At 41.4% G+C, this 26,716-nt stretch overlaps 1 protein-coding gene across 10 annotated transcripts in view; it reads right to left on the bottom strand.

Moving 5' to 3' along the window:
- DOCK3 (dedicator of cytokinesis 3) overlaps window positions 1-26,716 on the bottom strand; it is a 604,430-nt gene that overhangs the window by 280,000 nt on the left and 297,714 nt on the right. For all 10 annotated transcript variants that reach the window (XM_043550359.1, XM_043550357.1, XM_043550356.1 and 7 more), the window contains exon 6: window positions 21,067-21,215. In XM_043550359.1, the coding sequence (XP_043406294.1) occupies window positions 21,067-21,215 (149 nt within the window). The remainder of the gene's footprint in view (window positions 1-21,066; window positions 21,216-26,716) is intronic.

Raw genomic sequence — 26,716 nt, 5'->3', positions numbered from 1 at the left:
TCGGGGTGGGGAGCTCTCTACGCGCTGCTGGTGCCTGCAAGCACCGCTCCGTGGCTCCGGCAGCTCCCATTGGCGCTTTTCCCGGCCAAAGGGAGCCACAGAGCTCGCACTTGTGGTGGGCGCAGCACGTGGAGAGTTTGGAGACCTCCCTTGCCGCTCTGACCCTAGGAGCTAGAGACCTCCCAGCAGGGCTGGTGAGTGCGGCCAGGGAAGGGCGCAGGGTGTGATGGAGTGAGTGTCTGGGAGGCGTGTGTGTGGGGTGCTGGGCTGTGAGGGTGTGGCGGGCGCTAGGCAGTGGGGGAGGTTTGTGTGTTTTGGGGTGCTAGGCAGTGGGGGAGATCTTTGTGTGTCAGGGCACTGGGGGTCTGTGTGGGGCATTGTGTAGTTGTGGTGGTGGGGCTGTGGGGAGGGGCACTGGGAGGGAGGAGAAACCTGTGCCCCTGGCCCTGTGGCTTCTCCTAGGGGCTGGAGCTGGGGCCATGGGTCCTTGAGTCCTTGCCTCGTGGCTTGTGGTGCGGGCTGCAGCAGGGGCTGTACACCCCTATTGCAGCTTCCTAGGGCTGTGTGCCCCCTCTCATGGCTCTGGTCGGGGCTGTACACCTGTGGCTCTCTTCCCCCCCCGTCCCCCTTGCCCAACGTGTCCTGATATTTCACTCTTGTGATCTTGTCATCCTACCATCACATAGCATATTACATTTTAGAATTTCAGTTAACACATATTTATTGAAATGCTCCTAAACTCAATTTTTGAGTTCTTAATTGACACTTTGTCCTTTATCATTTCAGTATGGTATATTTTTTTTACATATGCACATGTCAAAAATAAAAACAATGCTTTCACTGTATTCCCACTGTACAATGTTACCAAGCCTTTCCAAAACTTTATTTTCTCTTAATCTGACTTTTTAACAGCACTGTACAGGGAAGTGGATGGAGGGTGGGAGATTTTACTCTCCTGGCTGAAACTATTTAAGAGAAATTTACTAAAATTGCATGTCCCTATTCAAAGTTATTCTGTGCTAAATCAATCTTTAAAGAACTGGTATTAGTTTGCCTGAACCAAAATTGAATTTGCTGTTCTTTGTTCCAGATGATAATGCACAGATTATAGAAGATCAAGTACTTTATTATGGCATCCAAGCTAACTGCTGAGTTATGAATTTACTTTTTAAAAATATTATTTTATTACTGCCAACAATGTCAAAGAGATTAAATTCTCTTTTCGGAGCAAATCTTGTCTACTTACTCTTATAGATATGGAGATTACACTGTGGGGAGACCACACTCCTTGCATTTCTATAGAGGTTTTCATGACACTTCTTTATAGAGAGGAGACTTTTGTGATGGCTTAGTGTAAAATTCTGTACCACAGGGATCTACTGGCCAACCCCTCCAACAGAGTACTAATGCTTTTTCTGCATGGCTCTCTCATTTTTATTTAGTCTGTTCTATGGTAGATGGACTTGTATCATGTAAAGAAGCTGTGACATTGCTCCCCATATTCTTCATAGTTGTATGATTATGATATAATTATGACATAATTATGATGCAATTCATACAAGATGTGTCTTGTCAGGTGTCTATGGAAAAGTTATGTTTTGCTGAATATGATTATCTTATTTGTATGCACGTATCATTTTTGTATCTGAAGTTATGAAAACTGAGTATATATCTGTATTTCAAATGTGGTTATACCTGGGTAACACCCACTAAGCAAAAGGCTTCCAGTCTACATAGCTGGTTGTGAAGGGCCTATTCAGGGTAATGGCCCATTAGAGAAAACAATAGGCCTTATGAGACGCTTATCCTCCACCTGGTGAGCCTGGTTGAGAACGTTCCAGACAGCCTGTAAGTAATGGCTACTATGACTCAGCAAGGACATGTAACCAGGTGACATGACACTGAACTCCATTTTGACACCTCTATTTTTCCACAAACTGGGCTGGGAATTGCTTTTAGAACAAAGGCTTACCACCATATGTTAAAGATATATAAGGTTAGTATATAAGATATACATCATCTAGGGGCCTCACTCTCCACACAAGAGAACTGCTGGAATCACCTGAGGAACAAAGACTGAACTCATAAACTCATAGATATTAAGGACAGAAGGGACCATTATGATCATCTAGTCTGACCTCCTGCACAATGCAGGCCACAGAATCTCACCCACCCACTCCTGCAATAAACCTCTCACCAATAGTCTGAACTACTGAAGTCCTCAAATCATGGTTTAAAGACTTCAAGGTGCAGAGAATCCTCCAGCAAGTGACCCGTGCCCCATGCTACAGAGGAAGGCAAAAAACCTCCAGGGCCTCTTCCAATCTGCCCTGGAGGAAAATTCCTTCCTGACCCCAAATATGGCGGTCAGCTGAACCCTGAGCATGTGGGCAAGATTCACCAGCCAGATACCCAGGAAAGAATTCTCTCTAGTAACTCAGATCCCACACTATCTAACATCCCATCACAGGCCATTGGGCCTATTTACCATGAATAGTTAAAGATCAATTAATTGCCAAAATCATGTTATCCCACCATACCATCTCCTCCATAAACTTATCAAGTTTAATCTTGAAGCCAGATAGGTCTTTTGCCCCCACTGCTTCCCTTGGAAGGCTATTCCAAAACTTCACCCCTCTGATGGTTAAAAACCTTCGTCTAATTTCAAGTCTACACTTCCCGATGGCCAGTTTATATCCATTTGTTCTTGTGTCCACATTGGTACTGGGCTTAAATAATTCCTCTCCCTCTCTGGTATTTATCCCTCTGATATATTTATAGAGAGCAATCATATCTCCCCATAACCTTCTTTTGGTTAGGCTAAACAAGCCAAGCTCCTTGAGTCTCCTTTCATAAGACAGGTTTTCCATTCCTCGAATCATCCTAGTAGCCCTTCTCTGTAGCTATTCAGTTTGAATTCATCCTTCTTAAACATGGCAGACCAGAACTGCACACAGTATTCCAGGTGAGGTCTCACCAGTGCCTTGTATAACGGTACTAACACCTCCTTATCTCTACTGGAAATACCTTGCCTGATGCATCCCAAGACCGCGTTAGCTTTTTTCACAGCCATATCACATTGGTGGCTCAACGTCATCCTGTGGTCAACTAATACTCCAAGGTCCTTCTCCTCCTCCGTTACTTCTAATTGATGCATCCCCAGCTCATAACTAAAATTCTTGTTATTAATCCCTAAATGCATGACCTTACACTTCTCACTATTAAATTTCATCCTATTACTATTACTCCTGTTTACAAGGTCATCCAGATCCTCCTGTATGATATCCCGGTCCTTCTCTAAATTGGCAATACCTCACAGCTTTGTATCATCCACAAACTTTATTAGCACACTCCCACTTTTTGTGCCGAGGTCAGTAATAAAAAGATTATATAAGATTGGCCCCAAAACCAATCCCTGAGGAACTCCACTGGTAACCTCCCTCCAGTCTGACAGTTCACCTTTCAGTATGGCCCGCTGTAGTCTCCCTTTTAACCAATTCCTTATCCACCTTTCAGTTTTCATATTGATCCCCATCTTTTCCAATTTAATTAATAATTCCCCATGTGGCACGGTATCAAACGCCTTACTGAAATCTAGGTAAATTAGATTCACTGCATTTCCTTTGTCTAAAAAATCTGTTACTTTCTCAAAGAAGGAGATCAGGTTGGTTTGGCACAATCTACCTTTTGTAAAACCATGTTGTATTTTGTCCCATTTACCATTGACCTCAATGTCCTTAACTACTTTCTCCTTCAAAATTTTTTCCAAGACCTTGCATACTACAGATGTCAGACTAACAGGCCTATAGTTACCCAGATCACGTTTTTTTCCTTTCTTAAAAATAGTAACTATGTTAGCAATTCTCCAGTCATATGGTACAATGTTCTGTCATACGGTACAACATACGGACCCCTGAGTTTACAGATTCATTAAAAATTCTTGCTAATGGACTTGCAATTTCATGTGCCAATTCCTGTAATATTCTTGGATGAAGATTATCTGGGCCCCCCAATTTAGTCCCATTAAGCTGTTCGAGTTTCGCTTCTACCTCAGATATGTACCATATATGTACAGATATGTTCTACCATATATCCATTCCTATTTGTCATGCTACCATTATCCCTAAGATCCTCATTAGCCTTATTAAAGACTGAGGCAAAGTGTTTGTTTAGATATTGGGCCATGCCTAAATTATCCTTAACCTCCACTCCATCCTCAGTGTTGGGGGAAGTGCTGGTCCCAGCCTAAAGGAATTTCTAGCCTGTGTATGGAAACCTGGTGGACTGCTTGTATCATCAGCTAGGGTGAGGAACTGCTAATTCATATCCAGTCTTTCTAGTAATTTAGGCTTAGTTTGCGATTTTGTTCATTTACTAGGTAATCTGCTTTGACCTGTTTGAAAATTCTTATAATCACTTAAAATCTTTTTGTAGCTAATAAACTTGTTTTTTGCTTTATCTAAACCAGTGTGCCGTTGAGCGAAATGTATGGGGAAAAATCTCAGCTTGGTTAACACACGCTTGTTGCATATTCCTCTTCACATGAAGGAGGGATGAACTATTTATGAGCTTACATTGTAAGATCCCTGTGCTGTGCAAGTTTGTATAATTTTGGGTTTATACTCCAGTGGGGGGTGCGTGCCTGGGAAGTTGGGAAATTGGCTGGTGTCTGCTGTTTGCCCTCAGGTAGCTTAGTTTGGGTGAGTGGTGCCACTTGCTGTTGTGTTGGAAGATAACAGAGCCTGGTGAGGCTGGTTGTCTCTCCAACAGAGCAGGAAAAGCAAGACCATCCCAGTTGTGTGTCTTAGAAGGGTACAGCGGTTCCCCTGGCTCCCAGACCGCACCCCACGGGTGACAACCTGTCACACAGTCCACTTCACCTTGAATGGTCCCTTGAAATATGTGTTAACTACTTACGCTAAACAATCTGTTCCACCTTGTATTTAGCTGTGACACTCTGAGTACATTTTGAGAACCGACGAAAAGTTCAGTATACGTTCAAAAGCTTGTCCCTCTCACCCACAGAAGTCAGACCAATGAAAGATACTGCCTCACCAATCATGTCTCATTTGTACTATGTAGATATCCAGGCAATTTGCCTGCAATTTACTGAGCCATACTGATTATCCATCTCCTCAGCCACACTCATTTTGAATGCCAAATTCACATTTCTATTCTTCTGACCTCTCTCCTGAATTATAGGGCTAGACTGGGGTATCCATCCTCAGATTGGGAAAACTTTATACCATGAGTAGCCTCACTGAAATTAGTGGAACTAGTTGTAAGTGAGGTACAACTTAATATAAGGGTATGAATATCCAGCCCATCGTTGAGTACTCTGTGATGATCAGTAGCGATCTACAGGTTTCTGCAAAGTTCTTCTATATAACTCCGGAGTAAGGTCTTTCTAAATTTTTACACAATTTGGGGGTTTGATTTATTTTGAAGCCTCTTCAAATGTTCCTTCCATAGCAAGACACAGAAAATATGGAGTTTATTAACAATATTATAGACATCCACACACAGGCTGCAATCTTGTCAAAACTTACATCTAGATATAGAAGAGCAGATACTGCAGAGGAGATGTAGGTTGCTATACTATAACAGCTAATTAGCTAGACCTAACCACAAATTCTTACTAAGCTGTGAAGTAACTTCCTCTTCTATGCCTATAAAATTGGTAATAGAGATGCCATAGATCAAGCTATACTATTTGATACGGTATGACAAGGTATAATGTTTTTAATAGACAAAGAAATCTAACAGGACTTCTAACATAGTGAATGCCAGTGAAAATGCGGTAGGATCAGAGACTAAAATAGGGAAAGAACAAGTTAAAAATTATTTAGACAAATTAGATGTCTTCAAGTCACCAGGGCCTGATAAAATGCATTCTAGAATACTCAAGGGAAATAAGGACAACCTGGGGAATTACAGACCAGTCACTTTAACTTCTGTACCCGGAAAGATAATGGAGCATATAATTAAGCAATCAATTTGCAAACATAATAAGGTGATAAATAAGTCAGCATGGATTTGTCAAGAACAAATCGTGTCAAACCAACCTGATAGCTTACTTTGACAGGGTAACAAGCCTTGTGGATGGGGGGGGGGGAGTGGTAGATGTGGTATATCTTGACGTTAGTAAAGCTTTTGATACTGTCTCGCATGACCTTCTCATAAACAAACTAGGTAAATGCAACCTAGATGGAGCTACTATAAGGTGGGTGCAAACTGGTTGAAAACCGTTCCCAGAGAGTAGTTATAAGTGGTTCACAGTCATGCTGGAAGGGCATAATAAGTGGGGTCCCACAGGGATCAGTTCTGGGTCCAGTTCTGTTCAATATCTTCATCAATGATTTAAATAATGGCATAGAGAGTACACTTACAAAGTTGTGGATGATATCAAGCTGGGAGAAATGGTCTGAAGTAAATAGGATGAAATTCAATAAGGAAAAAGTACTCCGCTTAAGAAGAAACAATCAGTTACACACATACAAAATGGGAAATGACTGCCTAAGAAGGAGTACTGTGGAAAGGGATCTGGGGGTCATAGTGGACCACAAGTTAAATATTAGTGAACAGTGTAACCCTGTTGCAAAAAAAAAAGCAAACAATTCTGGGATGTATTAGCAGAAGTGTTGTAAGAAAGACACAAGAAGTAATTCTTCCACTCTACTCCTCCCTGATTAGGCCTCAACTGGAGTATTGTGTCCAATTCTGGGCACCACATTTGAGGAAAGATGTGGAGAAAGCCCAGAGAAGAGCAACAAAAATTATTAAAGGTCTAGAAAACATGACCAATGAGAGAAGATTGAAAAAATTGGGTTTGTTTAGTCTGGCAAAGAGAATACAGAGGGGACATGATAACAGTTTTCAAGTAAATAGAAGGTTGTTACAAAGAAGAGGGAGAAAAATTGTTCTTAATCTCTGAGGATAGGACAAGAAGCAATGGTCTTAAATTGCAGCAAGGCAGGTTTAGGTTGGACATTAGGAAAAACTTCCTAACTGTCATGGTGGTTAAGCACTGGAATAAATTGCCTAGGGAGGTTGTGGAATTACCATCATTGGAGATTTTAAAGAGCAGGTTAGAAAAACACCTGTCAGGGATGGTTTAGATCAGAAGTGGGCAAACTACGGCCCACCAACCGATTTAATTTGGCCCTTGAGCTCCTGCTGGGTCTGAGCAGGGTCTGGGGCTTGTCGCGCACCTGCGTTCCAGCCGGGGAGTGGGGTGGGGGGCCGCTCTGCAAGTGCATAGTACAGCTCCACATAGCTCCTGGAAGCAGCGGCATGTCCCCCTCCAGCTTCTATGTTTAGGGGCAGCCAGTGGGCTCCGTGCACTGCCCCCTCCCCAAGCACCGCCCAAGCACTTACAGCTCCCATTGGCCAGGAACTGCGGTCAATAGGAGTTGCAGGGGCGGCGTCTGTGGATGGATGAGATGTCTGGCGGCACCTCTGTGTAGAAGCCGGAGGGGGGACATGCTGCTGCTTCCGGGAGCTGCTTGAGGTAAGCACCACAGAGAGCCTGTACCCCTGAGCCCCTCCCGCACCCTAACCCCTTGCCCCAGCCCTGATCCCCTTCCCGCCCTCCGAACCCTTTGATCCCAGCCCAGAGCACCCTTCTGCACCCCAAACCCCTCATCCCTAGCCCCACCCCAGAGCCTGCACCCCCAGCCAGAGTCCTCACCCCTCTGTACCCCAATCTCCTGCCCCAGCCTGGAACCCCACCCCACACCCTGAATTCCTCATTTCTGGCCCCACCCCAGAGCCTGCATACCCAGGCAGAGCTCTCACCCCTTCCTGACTCCAGCCCCAATTTTGTGAGCATTCATGGCCCACCATACAATTTCTATACCCAGATGTGACCCTCGGGCCAAAAAGTTTGCCCATCCCTGGTCTAGATAACACTTAGTCCTGCCGTGAGGATTACCTCTCAAGGTCTCTTCCAGTCCTAAGATTCTATCTCTAACACTAGTACTGACCTCTATATAAGTGTCACTGAATTAAACAGCTAGTTTCTAGAATACTTCAAAGGTTAGTACTGCATACATAGGCAATTATAACCTAGAACTAGATGCTACATTGTATGTACAAAAGGTTACAAATAGAGAAGCATTTCATTAGGAATTCACATACATTTTTATCAACCCATTATGCAGCACAAACTATGCAGTCTACTGCTACAGGTGTACAACCTTCAGTGAGAGTGATGTGGTCAGCAAATTTCAAGTGAAAATATAGAAAACTCTTATGATTGAGAGTTACTTTGACAATTAAGAATGAATCATTTCTGAAAAAAATACTTGCCCATGCAAAACCAATAAAAATATTTTCATACATTGCTGTTTGGTAGCTTTGACCAATAAAAAACATATTAAGGTATTGAAATTAATTTAAACAGAAAAAAACTGTAGTCATAGTCATACTGCAGTGTTTCTGGAACTGTGGAAAAAATTAAACTCTCATTTGGAGAACCATAGTTTAACCTTGTCTACAGATTTACAGCACTGTTTGACATCTCCACATAAAGTACCATCAGAAAATACACAAAAGAAGTTTTTAAATGATATATGATGTGGGTTGGCATAGAGCGGGTACATTAAAACTCCAGAAATATGCCCTTCTTTGGAGACTTGCCACACACCTAAAATTGTAAGAAGACAGGAAGAAGACGCCTCCTTGTCTCACTGGATAAAGAGAAAGGACGCAACCTGTACCCTGGTTGGATATTTAGATTCTTTACCAAAAGCATGGATCAGCCTTCTGATTGGCTCACATCAGCTTTGCCAAGAGGAGAAGCCAGGCTGCGCCACACAACAGAAAGTGCCCTGTGTGGTTAAGCACATTACTCCCTAAAGCCAAAACATCTGGACTGTGGGTGGAATCATCATCGTCTGGGCAGTGAGAGAGCCCCCTGCTTAGCAACAATTGAAGTCTTGTCACTAACAAACACCCTTTTAATGTTCGTTAAAGTCTTATCTAGAGAGTCCTCTCTGAAATCTGAAAAGAGAATAGGAATCCAATTGCCATAAACCTTGAGTGAGTTACCTGAAGGAACTTTCTATCTCCCTCAGGAAACCAGTCATTGCAACTGTGAAGATGAGCTGGAGAGCACATCTTCATGCCAATTCAAACTACTATGTAGCAAAATAACTTCTAGACATAAATTTGTGCACCCAATGGACAATTAGGTTATACTAAGCTAAATGCTTCTCTGAAAGAATGTACCTGAGTTAAAACCCTCTGAATGACTAAAACGTATGGTCTATACTTGTATTTCACTAATATAAATAGTCTTGGTTGTCTAGAAATTATGCTGCATCGCTAACTTAGTTGAGAGTATTGAGGCTAGAGAAACTCATTACACAAATAATTTAGTAATTTTTGTGACATTCTGTACCTTGGGGGAGCGTATTGTAACCCCCATATTCTTCATTTTCATATAATCGTGATCTTACTTATAAAGCATGCCCTGTAAGGTATCAGGGGAAAGGTTATGATCTGCTGAAAGTAATTTCTCTATCCATATTTGTGTATCATTAATGCATATGAAGTTATGAGAATTTTATTGTATGGTGGTCACGAAAGCATGCTGTAAATTGGAGAATCAGATAGATATTAGCTCCCCAGAGGCAACAGCAAGGAAAGTAACCAATGCCCAGGCGGGGTGTCAAATAGTCCATCAACAGCCATTGTCCAGCAGGGGAGCTACAATGCAATGACTCACCTGCATGAGGCCGCACCAGGGGGATTGCTCAACCTTGCTTGGAGAGACTCAGCAATGCCACACAGACATGCCTGGGCTTGTGTTCTACAAGCACATGGACTGAGCATATAAAACAGGCAGAGTGGACACACACTGGGCCCATCTCCTGCCCCCACCTATGCTGCAAGCAAGCAAAACACTGAGAAGAAGACAAGACTCCAGCACAGGAGATTTGTTCCTTAAACCTGGGCCAACCTGTACATTAAGGACTGCAATATCCAGTGGAGTGAGAAAAACCACTCCACTTAATACTGGCTGCCAAATAGACACGGAGCCATTGATCACTACCCATTGAGCCTGACAATCTAGCCAGCTTTCTACCACCTTATAGTCCATTCATCCAGCCCATACTTCTTTAACTTGCTGGCAAGAATACTGGGATAACAAGCCTGGTACATATCAATTTCTTTGTTAAACTGACGAACTCATATAAGCTTGCAGTGTCCAGCAGGCATAACTGGACACTGCAAGACGGAGGTTCCTAGGGTTGTGTCTGGGACCAGAGATATTGGCTAGTGTCATTCGCTTGCAAATAGCTGGGAACAGCTTACTTGCCAGAGGCTGTGCGTGAACAGCCCAGGAATGGGGGTTCTCACAGCAGAGCAGGGTAAGGCTGACTCCTAGAGTCAAGGATTGGCTTGACCTAGCAGATCACTGGTCTGGATAACACCAGAGGGGAATGTCAAAATGTTTGTAACAGGAAACTATCCTTTATTACAACAACAGTTTGTTGTAAGAAATCCTCAGTGTTTCAAAAAGTTCAGTCTAGAAATCACAGATTTTGTGGTCAAGAGAAATGGAGGTTACTTACCTGTAACTGGAAGTTCTTTGAGATATGTGATCCCTATCTGTATTCTGTGAGTGGGATATGCTTATGCACCATGCACCTGAGTTTGGATTTTTTTAGCAAGCAGTATCTATTGTTCTGTACATGTGCCATAGCAATCCTCGTCCTCCGCTCCATCACCTCTCCAGTTCCTTCTCTGACTGCAAAGACAGATAATCTGCAGCAGAAGGGACAGAGGACAGATAGTGGAAAACAGATATTGAACGAACATCTCAAAAAACCTCGAGTTACATTAAGTAACCTCCATTTCTTCTTCAATTGATGGACCCTATGTATATTACACACGTGGGAGATTAACAAGCAATGGTCAAACAGGAGGTCAGTATGAGAACACAGAAGTGGTAGCTGACTGTAATACTGCTGTCTCCATGACTGTATCTGCAGTAGAAGATTGGACCAAACCGCAATGTGTTGTAAAGGTTTGCAAGGAGCTCCAGGCAGCTGCACTAAGTATCACTAGTAGAGGTACATCTTTCAGAGATGCAGCAGAGCTGGCTTCCACTCTGGTAGAAGGAGCCCTCATCCCATCTGGGGGAGCGATGTGAGATAGTTGGTAGCAAAGGATAATACAACCAGAGATCCATTTTGAAAGTCTCTGTTCAGATATAGCAGAGAGATCTCCACCAATACCACCAATACCAACGGCTGCATATCCAGGCTAGCAGGTGGGAGGTGAGAACGGCTGTGTATTCCTGGACTAGCCTCCTCCACTGGATGGTCAGAGAGAAGGGGTGAACGAGGACAGGAGGGAGCAAAAATGTCCTATAGGGAGACATAGGTCTCAGACGAACCTGAGGTGTGGGTGAGTACATTGCTAGAACCATCAGATCCAGAGCTTCCCTGGTCACAGTGGAAGTCAGATCCCCCTGGGGCCACATCTGTATAGGCATCATGTCAGCTCTGGGTGTGGAAGAGAGTACGAGAGGATGTTCCTCCTATTCTTTAGATGTCAGAACCAGCAGATCCTTACATGTACATGTCTCTTTCTCTTCCCCAGAAGATTTACTTGGGTCTAAGTCTTTAGCACCTATGCGTTCAGGCTCCTGACTTCGATGGGTTCAGGGATGGATCCTCTCTCTTTGGGGCAGCCTTGGGTGAAGATGGTTTGTCCCTATGCTTATGAGAGGAAGCCTTTTCTTTAGGCTTAGAAGCTTCTGTTCCTGAGCTCGTGCTCAGAGGGGCGCTGCCTGTTTGGTGAGAATGAAGTATGGAGGGTGGGTCTCCCCAGCCCAGACCTGATTATGGTCTCATTGCCTTCTCCATCAGGTGTTTCTAAAGTCTCAGTTCCTGACCCTCACAAGTTCTCGGGGGAAAGGATCGGCAGATGCTGCACTTGGGCGAGATGTGAGCCTCGCCCAGGCAGTAGAGGCCACTGTGATGTTTGTTGACCACAGAAAAAGGGTGAGGGCAGGAAACTCAATTTTTGAACCCTGGAACACTGGGCATAATCCCAGCCTTCCAAGGGGTGGAGGGAGAAGAGGAGGAAACTAACTACCAGTATACTATACTTGAATCTAAAAAGGAGAAAATACAGAAAGCAAAAACTTACAATATATTCACAGAAATGATGCAGTAGCAAAAGAAGCTGAGGACACAAAAGATTCTGACTCAGACCATGCAGCGTTAAGAAGGGACTGGAGAGGCGTTTGTCTGCACCATCCCTTACACCTTCAGTTCGGAGCATGAGGAAAGTTATGGCACGTGTGGACCAATGGACAGCGATTACTAAAAAATTCTGGATTCGGGTCCTTGGTGCACATGCATATCCCATGTGTGCAATATACAGAGGGACCATCACCCAAAGAAGTAGTTAAAAGTTTCTTAGACAAAAAGACAAGAAGCTTTGAACTAGCTTGTATGTTAAATATATTGAATATCAAATATTATATAAACTTTGGTTAAAGTGACAAGAGATTACAGTATAGGTGAAGTTCCAAATAAATTAGAATAGTTTCAAACCCTTAATCTTGCCTTTTTTAGATTGTAAGCTCTTCAAGGCTGACACTGTCTTTTACTATGTGTTTATACAGTGCCTAGCACAATAGACCTGTTCTCTCAGTTTAGGTGATCCAGTAATACAAAACCAAATAATAGTTATTATCTAAGTAACTGGAGGTCCAGCAATCCCCCTCAGAATGTGAATATTAGCACCAAGTGGCAAATATACCCCTCAATTAAAGTGACAACAATAAATCTTCACCATGTCTTCTAGTTGCTTCCCCCAACCTACCTGTATAAACTCAGTCTTATCTAGGTCCACCATCTTATCTATCCAGCTAACCCCTGACCCACCTCTACTAAATAAGGTCTTTAACAGCAGTGGCTGGACTGAATGAAATAAAACAAAACGAGGAGTCATAAGCATACTGAAAACACTAGAGCTCATGCTTCCTCACTAATCCTCTCATCTACTGAACAAGAGAGAGGACAAGAGGACCCCGAGGAACTCCAAATGAGAGTACCCTTGCAGCAGAAGAGCAACTGTCCAAAATTATCATTTGGGATCTCTCAGAGAGATAAGACCAAAGTCAATGAAGGTCAACCTTTCTACCATTCCCCATATGGTGGTGAGTCCAACATCTCATGATCAACAATATCAAAGGTAGTGATAGATCTCACAATATCAGTATGGACATCTGGTATTTATCTATAGCCAGAAGGTGAATAATGTACCAATGCAGTTTCTGTGCCATACTCAGATTTGTAACCAGACTGACAAGCGTCAAGGAGATCTGAGCCAACCAGATATGTTGAGAGGTGTCCCATTATAACATTAACAATGTTAACTAGAAAGGGAAGATTAGATACTGGACAATAGTTAGCCAGATTGTGAATATCAAACACTTTTTTTTGAGTGATAGTTGTACAATACCTTCCTTAAAGAAGCCAGCAACCTGATCTTCCCTAGGGAGATTTTAACAGTATCCAATTCTTCCCTAATGGCCTTACCCAGCCAGGAAGAATTTGGACCCAAAGCATATGTAGTAATTAAGGCCACAAAATTATGAGTTATTACTATTTAAGAACTGCCCACAGATTAAGGCATTTTAGAAAAAAGAAACAATGGAGGTCTAAAAGAATAAAAACCAACAAGGTCTAGCTTTCTTCAAGTGTAAGGAAACTCAGAGTTGCTGCAGCCTTTCACAAGTGTGTACTACCTGTGCAGCTAAACAGACTTCCCCTTTTTCCGGTCTGTGAATATGTAAATGAATTAAAAATCATACAAATTAATATCAATATATGATGTGTCAGATATAGTAGTAAAATGGGGAATGTGATGGAATCTAATCTGATTAAAATGTATATAAAAACAAAGTGAACTATAAGTGATACAGCTTTGGGCAATATGTTGTAAACGTTATGGGCAGAGCTTACATCACGAGTAATCCTCTTAGGTAAGAAAGGGGTTGCATTCATATTGATTTCTTTTACTTTAAGTGACAAAGTGAAGAAGTAAGACTAATGTTTGCAATCAAGCATGCTTATGGTAGCGAGTTAGTGAAATACAACTATGCCGAAAGAGGCAGTAAATAAAAGGAACTAAAACCAAATAAATAGTGTGTTTTATAAAGACACTAGAACAAAGTGGAATAATCAGATATGTAACTGGTTAATAGTGCACAGACTCAGCTCAGCCATGCATACCAAGGTCCCCTACTGTTAAAACAAAGAGAACGGAAAAGGAAGATTTATACACATTTGTTCCAGCCTCCTGGGGAGTAACAGTTCTTGAAGTGACTTTGCATTGTATAATGACTGTTAAAATAAGTTTAAAGAGTATCAAACAACCTGGGCAGACTTTGTGTAAATTATATGAATTTGAAACAGACATTTCTGCACCTAGCAGAGTGTTGATGGAGAAACTAAAGATGTTCATTTTCATCATCTGAGTCAGATGTCTTCAACAGAAGGTTGATTTTCTTCTTTGGTAGTTCGGGTTCTGTAGTTTCCGAATCGGAGTGTTGCTCTTGTAAGGTTTCTGAAAGCATGTTCCACACCTTGTCCCTCTCAGATTTAGAAGGCACTTCAGATTATTAAACCTTGAGTGGAGTGCTGTAGCTATTTTTTACAAATCTCATATTGGTACTTTTTTTGCCAAATCTGCACTGAAAGTGATCTAAATTGAACAACATATGCTGGGTTTTCATCCAAGACTGCCATTACACAAAATATATGGCAGTATGTGGGTAAAAACGCAGAGCAGGAGACATACAATTCTCCCCCAAGGAGTTCAGTCACAAATTTAATTAACGCTTTTTTTTTTAAATGAGCATCATCAACATGGAAGCATGTCCTTTGGAATGGTGGCTGAAGCATGAAAGGACATATGAATGTTTAGCAAATCTGGCACATAAATACCTAGCAACACCAGCTACAACAGTTGCATGCAAATGCCTGTTCTCACTTTTAGGTGACACTATAAATAAGGAGGCGGCAGCATTATCTTCTGTAAATGTAAACAAACTTGTTTGTCTTAGCGATTGTCTGAACAAGAAGTAGGGCTGAGTGGACATGTGGGCTCTAAAGTTTTATATTGTTTTATTTTTGAGTGAAGTTATGTAACAAAAGAAATCTACATTTGTAAGTTGCAGTTTCATGATGAAGAGATTGCACTACAGTACTTGTAAAAAGTGAATTGAAAAATACTATTTCTTTGTTTCTTTTTACAATGCAAATACTTGTAATCAAAAATAATATAAAGTGAGCACTGTACACTTTGTATTCTGTGTTGTAATTGAAATCAATATATTTGAAAATGTAGAAGACACCCAAAAATATTTAAATAATTGGTACTTTATTATTAACAGTGTGATTAAAACTGCAATTAATCTTTTTAATCAAGTTAATTGTTTTGGCTTAATCGCTTGAGTAAACTGCGATTAATCGTCATCTCTATTTGTGATATTTATGAGTCATAAACTGATTATCTATACATAGTACATCTTAGAAATATTAAATTACACAATTGATTGTAAAAATATTTGCCCCTGGAGTGCCATCCTTCAGCATTGCTTTGGGGAACTAAGGAGCTTTTGCTTAAACTGTGTGCACTGATATTTATTCTTTGTTAATAATTATGTAATTCACATATTAACAACAGTGCCTTACAAACATTAATGAATTAAGCCTCCTAAACCCTTATGAGATGGCATTATTACAGCATTCTACACATGGGAAAACTGAGGCACAGTGTGGTTAAGTTACACACTAAGAAAGTGACAAACCTGAGAATAAAAGAGGAGAATCATGACACTCACTCCTTTGTTCTAGATACCAGACAATATTGCTCAAAAAGGGGTTAAAGAACTTAAAGATTAGTGAGAACTGAAAGTAACTTCCATAACAAGACAGGGAAGAGAGATATAATATTTAAATCACATTTACACTTTGCAACATTTGAGATAGATTTTGTTTAAAAAAAGCAGCTTCTTGACACAGGAAAAAATTCACCCAGACATAGCTGTAATGAATACAGATCTCCAAGTATCAAACTGTCAAGTCAGTTAACAGACAGTTTCTGAAAAAAGCATGTGTTGCTAAATTATTTTTGCTGATTCTAAAAGTTAATATGCTGATCTCCAAACTACTGTAAGGTTGTCACTATTTCACAGTGAATGTTACTATTTACTATTTTAATAAAAACAACAACAACAAAGTACTACTTCAGTCTTCAAAAGGAATAAGAAAACATTTGACTTGGGATAATTAATAAAACAACAATAATAATAATAATAATAATTCTGGGTATAATCATGCCCTCCATGATACAACTGAAAAGGAGATGCTCCAAGAGAAGAAACCTTGGTAAATCCCCTTTCTTGGAATTCCATCTAAATTCTACTACTCTAAGGGTGTAGATTGCAGAAAAAGTTGTAGATGTCGCTCCCAAACACCAGTTCTCATGGTATCTTGGAGACCAAGACTATGTGCACTGATTTCTGAAACCCTTGCAGCTCTTCCCTGTCACCTGGCAGTATAAACAACTTAATAATATTGTGATTACTGTTGCTGTTACTATAGTCATTTTTGAACCAACTTCTGAGTGTTTCCAGGGAACTAAGTTGAGGATAGCTTCTCCTCTTGTTTGCCATAGAGCTAGCTATTCCCAGAAGCAAATTCTGAAGTTGTTTCTCTAAACTGTCCCCCATTGTGACCTATATGTATGTGGATACTTGAAGGCACTCATTATTACTGTTTTATTTTCTTTAGTTGGCTCTTTGATCTCCCTCAACATTATGTGCTCAACATACCTTTCCTTATCTGAAGACTCATTGTATAACTCTATTAATATATTTGTATTATTGTGACATGGGATTTGAATTTATATGGATTCTACTGTATCATCCTCCCTACTCAGAAACTGTATCTAATTAAATTTTATGGCATCTTTCAGATACCGTGCTATGCTCTTATCTCTATAACCTAATCCATTCTTCCTATATAGTCTACGGCCTGGTATTACAATAGCCCATTGATTTTTTTCATCCAACCATACCTCGGACATGTCTTTTATCCCAGTACAGCTCATTTATTTTTCTATTATGTTTCTCACACAGGTATACAGATTTTTACATACACAGACACACACGCACTATACCATATGCCTACTTTTATCTAATATCCTGTTCTATTTCTGCCTCGGTGATTTCAACCCATCTCTTTCTCTAGCACAGTATAAGTTCTGTCTTTCTCTACCACCATAAACAGAATACCACTGTATTACTGGTCTACCTAGCAGATGTTACATTTAACCATCATTTACCTCAATTGCTCATTTCTATAAGGTGGTTGGGTAATGGGTTTTATCTTGAAGTTTTACACTTATTTATTGTATTATTTATTTAACAGAACTTCTCCTCTTTGGTCCACTAACAACTAATTGAGCAACCTACTCCCTTCAGTGCTGAACTACCATTTAGTCCAAATTCCTTTCTTCTCAGTACTTCCTCTCTCACTTCCTCTTGCTCACTCTGTCTGCTGCCTCTCTCAGCAAAACTATCTAGGGATAAAGCTCCTGTATGGTTGTGACACAGAGGCCCTTTGGAGGTTCACTATTCTGTGTCAACAACTCTTGTCAGGCCTGACAAACCCACAGCACTTAACACACTGTTGTCATGACATATACCCAAAAAGTGGTATGCAATAATCACTAGTGAAACTAATAACTCACTGATCATTAATGTTCTTGTGTAAGGTATATACAAGATGTGTACAAAAAGTGTTATGGACGGGGTGAAAGTGGGCCAGTACGGGCTGGTACGATGTACCGGTAAGAAGATGGTACCGGCCCATACGCAGCCGACATTAAAGCGCTGCTGGTGGCAAGCACTTTAAGGAGAGTCCTTTGCTGTTGCAGAGCTTTAACGTTGCTGCCCCTTTTGCTCCCCCCCGTGAGCGGCCCTGTTGGTAGCGCTTTAATGTCATTGCCCCTTTTTCCCCGCCCTCCCCCCGCAGGCCCGCCAACAGCAAGGGGCTCAAAAAGAGGCAGCTGCCCCAGGGCCGGCGATTAAAAGGGCTGTACCAGTAAAAATTTTATATTACTTTCACCCCTCGTTATGGATATATTCTAGAATTATGTTCTTAAAATGTATTTGGCAAGCAATGCATAAGCACAGTATACCCTAGACAAAGAAATGTGTACTTGTTTGTCTGACCAACCTGATCACCACGCAGAGTCAATGAAATGGCGTTTACATGCAAGGTAAACAAAGCCATCAAACTAGCAGTGGGGGAGACTATAACTATTAAAGACAGTGGGGCTGAACCTCAAAGATACAATTGAATCAACTGTTGTATACAATATTACTGTATTATAAAAGTGTATCAAGGTCTTTTATCACACTGGTGATTCAGTTCATTGTGAAACATATGCATTAACGCTATATGAGGAATTATGGATACTCACTGTATGATATGCTTTAAAGTCCTGTGACCAAATGCATAGGTTTTCCTCCCTAACAGGCGGGAAGGACAGCTACCTACCTGTCTCCAATTGTAAATTAAGTATTATGGAATCAAAACAACGGAAGCCCCATTTCCATATGATAGGAAGTCAACAGGCAGGGAACAACAACAGAAAGCCTTCCTGCCTCTTGAAGTAGGGACAATGAACTTTAGGAAGACATCATGGCATCTACATCCCAGGAGGAGAGAGGAAGCTTTGTTGGGCTTACTTGTCAAATAATACATTTCAAAGGTTTACTGGACTTTAAAAAGAATGGGGAGAGAACCCTAATAATTATCCATCATTTGGGAAAATTAAAGGGACCAGAGCTCTTGAAATTATGGAATGTTGGATCCTTCAAACAAGTGGGTTGAAGTCTTTGGGAACTGAGTTTAGGTGAGAAACCTGCTTAGGCAAAGACTGTAATTTGCTGAAATTAAGTTTTAGCCTTAGAAATGTATTTTTACTTTTGTTTGCATTTAACCCTTTTTATCTTTATTCCTTTTACTTGGTATCACTTAATCCTATGTCCTTTTGTTAAATAAACTTGTTTTACTTTTACTAAAAACCAATTCTGTGCTATGATTGAAATAAGAGAGTTGTCAAACTCTAATTAAATTAATGAACTGCAGTGCATAGTTTCTTTAAAGGAGTAGCAAACTTATTAACTTCTGAGAGTGTTCCAGGAGAGGGCTGGGCATGGCATGGAGACATCTCTGGGGAACTCGGGAGCTGGGGATTCACTGTTTGTTACATACAAGACAAGGTGTGTCCTGAAGAGTTTACTGGCAAGACAGACAAGCTGGTCTGTGAGGGAGTTGTCACACAGCTTAGCAGTAGCAAAACTCTCACTTACTGAGGCTGAGAGGAATAACACAGGAGTTCAACATTTCTGGGAACCTCAGGCAGGATGCCACATTAGCAGATGATTTGGGGGATATTCGGAACTGCGAGGGTGTTGGGTCACTCTGCAAAAGTAACTGAGCAATGGAAAACCAGGGTGTGACCTGCATGCTTGTCTGCTGGCTGTTGTTGTCAGGGCTGTGAGCCACAGCAAGACCATTTAAGGCATCTAGAGTTGCTGGGGCAGGTGGTGAAACAACCCTTTACTAGGTTTCAGAGTAACAGCCGTGTTAGTCTGTATTCGTAAAAAGAAAAGGAGTACTTGTGGCACCTTAGAGACTAACCAGTTTATTGAGCATGAGCTTTCGTGAGCTACAGCTCACTTCATCGGATGCATCCGATGAAGTGAGCTGTAGCTCACAAAAGCTCATGCTCAATAAACTGGTTAGTCTCTAAGGTGCCACAAGTACTCCTTTTCTTTTAACCCTTTACTAGTCTGGGTTGAATCCCAAAGCATCATGATGGTTACTGGGTTCCATTTACATTAGTGGGAGTTAAAATGCAAGACAATCACTTAAGTAATTCTGTTAGTCTACATCTTTCAGAGCCTCTTTTTCAGCTAAGAAGAAACTAATATATTAATTTAAGAAGAGAGGCCAGCTGAGTTTTTGAACAGTTCATTCCAGTACTCTTCTCCATGGGAGTCCTGACACAGGTGTTCAAGGAATGTGGACATGACTAGAATAAGTTAGGGAGGAAAATTTGATTTTTTTCTGTTTTTGGTAACTTACACAGAATTTTACTCTGTACTTTAATTATAACTTATTCATCATCCTGCTTGAAGAAAGGTTGTTGTAAGCCTAAAGGGGGTGACATTTCCTCTGAAAAGGTCATGTGCATGCCACGCGTAACATATCTGTTCACGGCACTTGGCCTTAGAACTAGGCAAGCCAAGCTTTTTCCTTGCTGTTTTCCAAGAGTCGATTCTGGGATAGGGCTAGTTTTTTGTTAAGTAATTAATTATAATTCCATATTCAACTCTAAATTACTGTAAATCCCTTTGGCTCCATAAAAGAAGATTCAAATGGCCACCTCTTTACAACAGGACTGATCATCAGGGCACAAAATCTGAGAAAGCATCAGCAGAGAATTATACAGATTACAAGACCTAAAACAAAATTAAATCTGAATACTATAGCCTCAGCTCCACAGTGTTAATCATTTGATCAGATAGTGCCAGTTCTGGCTATTCTAGAGTGTCACCCCAACTGTACAGCTGTTCCACTGACAGTAACAATTTTTCAAATGGCAAAATGGTAATAATAATAATAATAATGCAGATAAATTACAATGCATAGAATACCTCAGAGTTAATATTCACTGTACAACTTAAACGAAAAGGCCTAAAACACATTGAAAAATACAGACTCCTTCAGAAAGGAATTAATAATAGAAGCAAATCATACATTTTTAGAATTTTTAATTACTGTATGTATATCTATGGGGGAGGAGGGTACGCCATAAACTCAGAATGTAAAAAGTGATATTTGGTTTCAGTTGCCAACAACTTGAGATAGTTCAACTGTTTGCAAATTCCATTACACAAAAAAAACATTCCATTTTAATTAAAACAGATGGCACTTGGATGGTACTTGTACTTACTCATTACCCCAGTCCAGTCGCACTGTAAGGTGTCTCTTGACCTCTCGCACCTGATCTTGTGTCAAGTGACCTGACAGTAGCTGTCTACGCAGGTCAATGAGTTCATTCATCACATGGCGCAGTTTGTAGAAAAGATCTATCTTATGTTTCTGTAAAAGTACATTTTGGTGGTAAGGGGGGGGGGGGAAGGGGAGAGAGAGATTAAAAAAATCAAATGAGATTTTCATCAATTATCCAAGAAAAAAAAAACTCACAAAAGAATCACTCTTTTCCCCATATATTCCTCAATGTCATGATGCTTCCAGAAAATAAATAAAATACAAACTCCTGGTTCCTTTTCCAGGTTGTTACAGTCATTCCATTCTGTTTTTTCTGCAGTTTGTTTTGCTTCAAAAAGTAAAAAAAACTCTAGAACAACTTCCATTTTAAGTATTATGGCCACAAAAAGGCAATCAACTGTAAATCTTGAAATTGAATTGTATGCTGATTGCTATATTTTAGCAGTACTAGAAAGGTACATGGACCACAAGGCAGAATTAGGTACTGTTTTCTTACCTGAGGCCTAAATCACACACAGAGAAGGGAAAAAAACATGAATTTATATGTATGTAATTCCATCCTACTCTTGAAAATGTACCTTTCAGGATGGAGCAATTTAAAACAACCCAATTGAAATCACTTGATTCCCCCCCCGCAATAATTGATTTAAATCAGGTTCAGTCTTTCTAAAACTAATTTGAAAAACTGCTCTATAGCATCTTTAGATTAAAATTTATAATATACACTAAATTATAAATATTGTTTGTTTTAATGCCACTAGTAGGAGGCTGTCTGCAAACACTTAAGTGTGTACATAACTTTAGTTACATGTATCATCCCATTGACTTCAATGGGACTACTTATAAGTAAGCATATGCATCAGGGGATAAAAACTGTATTTTTAGAATTTTTCTCTTAATGGCATAAATCTTGATACTAAAATAAATTTGCTTCATTTTTAATAATTAGAAGTTATTTAGACCTTTAGTACATAAACAAAATTACTGTAAACTCTTTTATGGCACATAGACCAAAAAGTTCAAGGATAGAAGTCTAAAGTTAGGCTCTTAAGCCCATAATTTGGGCACCTAAGGGTGGGATGCACACAGGGTAAGATTTTTAAAAGTATTCAGCATTGGTCTAACGCTGCTCCATTTACAGTCAATGGTAAAACTCCCAGGGTGATATCCTGGCCCTACTGAAGTCAATGGAATTTTGCCATTGACTTCACTGGGAGCAGAGCTCAGCTCATACCAAACATTTTTGAAAGTCCCATCTGTAACTCTTAAGGTACTAAGGTCCAGAATTTAATTGGTGTACCTAGTATAAACTAAAAACACAGGCAAAGGTCCCCAAAGCTTGTCTATCACAATCAAAGAATGAAACACATTTAGGTCAATATCAACATAGGCAATAGTAAATCACAACAAAATAATTCTTCACAGTGCCTGCAACAAATACAGGCAACAAATATCAATGGGGCCATATCAACAAAGGGACTTAGGTGTCTCAGTCTCAATGTAAGCACCACTGAGATCCACAAAACCGCCACTTAGCTGCTGCCTGACTAAACTCAACCAGACATGTAAATTTTTCGGCTGTAAAAATTCCATAGGCTTCTAAGTTTCTGCCTCTGAACATGTGCTGCTTCACTGTAGGGCATCATTCTAGACACATATCATGTCTCAGCCCCAGTGCGATCCTCAAACCAGGGTAAGAATACAGGGAAGAAATACTATTAATCCTTTAAAAAATATTTAGAAGTAGTCTAAAACAAAAAATTTCGATCATTTAACTATATGGGAAGTCTGAAGAGTCTGTGTTATTCCACTGTTAAAATAAGGCCATGAAAAAAAGATTTGACACGAGATGCTAAATTTTTTGGCCGAGCTTGTGAAGACCTTACTATCCACTTGATAGCATTTTTCTATCAGTCTGTAATGCAGTAACTTTTGAATGCCCTATCTGATAAATTCAAAAAGTTCAAAGACTGTTCCTGGTATCAGAGGCCAGAATTCTATTGGCTTTTGGGTAAACCAGAAAACAGGGGACACATGGAGTCCCTGCCATCTGATTAGCACAGCCACAGCTTCAAGCACTCAACAATTGTCTATAAGGAATAAACTAATGGCACTCATTAAAGACTTTCAACATAACAATACCTTATCTGATCTCTGCTCATTCTCCCAATAGTTTTTCACATGATGACATCCTAAATGACTTTCACCCAGACAAAACAGGGTGGGATACAAACAGCTCCTGGCATGGAGTGGAGAATGAGGAAGAAAGGGATCTGGGGACACAGAAACCTGACATAATGGAGAGAATGGAGGACGCTGGTATAGGGTGGAGGTGGTAATGTGGGGCACTCAGAACCCCTGGTGGGGGAGAGATTGGGGGACCCTAGTATGGGGGAAAATGGGAATGGGGGAACACAATGCAATGGGGGACCCTGGAATGGGGGAGAGTTAACAGAACCCCCCCGATGGGCAGGGAAATGGGGGGATCCTAGTATGGGTGGGGGAAAAGGAGGAATAGGTAGCATGGGGGGAAATAGGAATGGTGGTGCCTGGAGGGAGAATGGGATCCTGGTATGGGAGGAGGTGGGAAATGGGAGGCAAACAGAACCCCTGGCAGTGGGGAGATTGGGAGAATTACAGGGAGTCCCTGAAACAGAAGGGGATGGGAGGATGGCACACAGGGAGCTTGTGGAGAGGAATGGAGGAATGCAAGGAGCCCCTGGCATGGGCAATAAGCTCAGCCCACACGAGCTATGAAGTGTGCAATCCCGAATAAAATTAATTATAGCTCAAATTACCTAATAAATTTACTTGACTTTTCTCCCAAAGTTTATGCATTACTGAAATTTTAAGTGGTGTCATTTTGGCCAGGGAGGATATGCTGTATTTTTTCATGAATAATAAAGAGGCTGAATTCCAACTTTAAGTGCAACACTCAACTCAACATTACCTATGGAACTGTATCTTGTGCATCAATTGACAACGGTAACTCAAAACTAGCAAAAATCATGCAGACTAACACCATCAAATGTAATCAACATATCCCACAAAACAATTATTTAAGTTGACCTATCCATCATTAGTCATTTGAAACAATACATGTCTTAGAGGTACTGAGGCCTGGAAGGAAGCCAGCAGAGAAATATCTATAAATATACTGCAATTAATACAATTTCTCACTAAACTACAATAATATTATTTTAAAGCACTCAAATTTTACTTGGTACTGACCAACAGCCAAAGGAAAAAACAGTCGCTTGCCCAAGGAGCTTACAGTCTAAACATACAAGCCACAGAAGAATATTTGGAAGATTTAGAGCAGGGGTCTGAAACACGCAGCCTGCAGGTCGCATGCAGCCCGCGGAGTTATTTGCTGTGGCCTGCCAAGATCCTCACACCCCCCGGAGTTTATTTCCTGCAGCCGCCAAGCTCCCCTCATCCACTGCCCCACAACCCCCTCAGCGCGCCACGTCCCCGCTCCTCTGCGTAACTCCAAGTGCTTCCTGCCGCCAAACAGCTGTTTGGCAGTGATTAGCGCTTTCCGGGGGGGGGAGGAGGGTATCAGGGAACCATGCGCTCAGGGGAGGAGGCAGAGAAGAGGCGGGGCAGGGATTTGGAGAAGGGGTTGGATTAGGGCAGGGAGGGGGCAGAGTTGGGGTGGGGACTTGGGGAAGGGATTGAATGAGGGCGGGGAAGGGGTGGGAAGAGGCAAGGCAAGGGCGGGGCCTCATGGAGTGGGGGCGGGGCCAGGGGCAGAGGGGGGGCTTTTGTATCTTTATATGAAAAGGTGTCAGTGATGCAGCCCTCGGGCCAATGTACAAGTCCTCATGCTGCCCTCGTAGTGATTTGAGTTTGAGATCCCTGATTTAGAGAATGATGCTAACTTGAAAATGGGTATTGTTTGCTGAGAAGTGTCAGATTTTATGGCTATGAATCAGTAATTATGCACTTCACATAAGACGCTACAGTGACACTAAGGTGAGATTCTGTGCTGTGCCTCAAAGTGATGCTGCACAGAACTCTCCACTCAGGAGGGTGGGGGTATAAAGGGTCTATTAGCAACCTTTGGCTTCCTGATTCTGGGCAGTTCTGGAAGCTGGAAAGGACACCAGCATAATTTAAGAATATTGTTGGGGGCCTGTCTAAATTACAGCAGCTTCCCCAGTCTGCCCTGTGGGATGCAGAGCCTGGAATGTCCACAGTGCTGCATGGTGCATACCTAATCCCTGACATGTCCCTCATAATCCCAGCCTCACTCCAGCACTCTCCAACACCGGTGCTCACAAGAGGGTCTGCAAGAGGCAGCTTTCTTATCTTTTCCCTTATTTCCCCCTCCCTAAACATGACCAGGACCTTTTAGGGTTACTTTATGCCATTCCAGCATAGTGTAAAGGGGTCGAAGCAGGATTCAGGATCTCACCCAGAATATTCAGGACAACTTTGAATGAAGACACACTTAGAATAGAGAAGATATCCTAAACATACAGTGAAGCATGGAAGACAGCACAAAAAACAGTGGGAAAAAGGAAACAATGGGAGTGACCAATTTAGCTTCATTAGAAGAGTAAAAGTGTAAGGAGGAATGTGATGTTTTGTCCCTATACAGCAGTGCTCAATTAATATGTTACTATAATAGAGACACTGACAAAGCTCAATTTTATCAAATGGTATTGACAATTTAAGCCATAAAAATGGAGAAATAAGATGGAATATTTTTATATAAAATTTTTGGTCAGTTTTTATATTATCAAAGTGATGCTCTAGTTAGCGTTAACTGTTTAAAGATTCATAAATGGCACCCAAGGGTTCCTGGGCACCTTTCACCAGTTAAAATACATATACATTGGCAAAGTAAACTCTAAAACAAAGATGCAGTTAAAAACACCACCTTCCGACCTTAAAGTCTACGATTCTAATCCAACCAAGTTGTTAAATTAGTTCTATGTTCAACAAAGGACCAAGTCCTGTCCCTTTTTCCTTCACAACTTTTCCATCCAATCAGCTAAATCGCTGCTCTATATCTCAGTCATTTGCCTTACTTGATTACTATATACTATTTGTAACCGGTCTTTCCTATATTAAATTTGTTTTTTCCTCCAAATTGTCCACATTACCACTGCCAACTCATCTTTCTCACTCACCTCTTAAAATACCTCACACACCTCCATCCCTTTCTTTCAGAAATTTTACCACCTTCCTTTTGCACTGTGAACTAAGTTCAAAACTTCTTGTCCTTGTTTTAAGGCACTACTGCAGGGGTGGCCAACCTAAGCCTGAGAAGGAGCCAGAATTTACCAATGTACATTACCGAAGAGCTACAGTAATAATCAGCAGCCCCCATATCAGCTCTCCCCCCACTCCCCCACTCCCAGTGCCTCCTGCCCACTGGCAGTCCTGCCGATCAGCGCCTCCCCCTCCCTCCCCGCACTTCCCGCTCAGCTGTTTTGTGGTATGCAGGAGGCTCGGGGGGGGGGGTGGGAAGGGAGGGGGAGGAGCTAGGGCATAGCAGGCTCAGGGGAGGGGGCGGGAAGAGGTGGAGTGGGGGCAGGGCCTGTGGCAGAGCCAGGGGTTGAGCAGCGAGCACCCCCCAG

Source organism: Chelonia mydas, chromosome 7 (genome assembly GCF_015237465.2).
Source record: "Chelonia mydas isolate rCheMyd1 chromosome 7, rCheMyd1.pri.v2, whole genome shotgun sequence".
NCBI classification, from domain to species: Eukaryota; Metazoa; Chordata; order Testudines; family Cheloniidae; genus Chelonia; species Chelonia mydas.
Note: the sequence above shows the minus strand (reverse complement) of the source record. Positions and strands in the feature narration are given on the sequence as shown.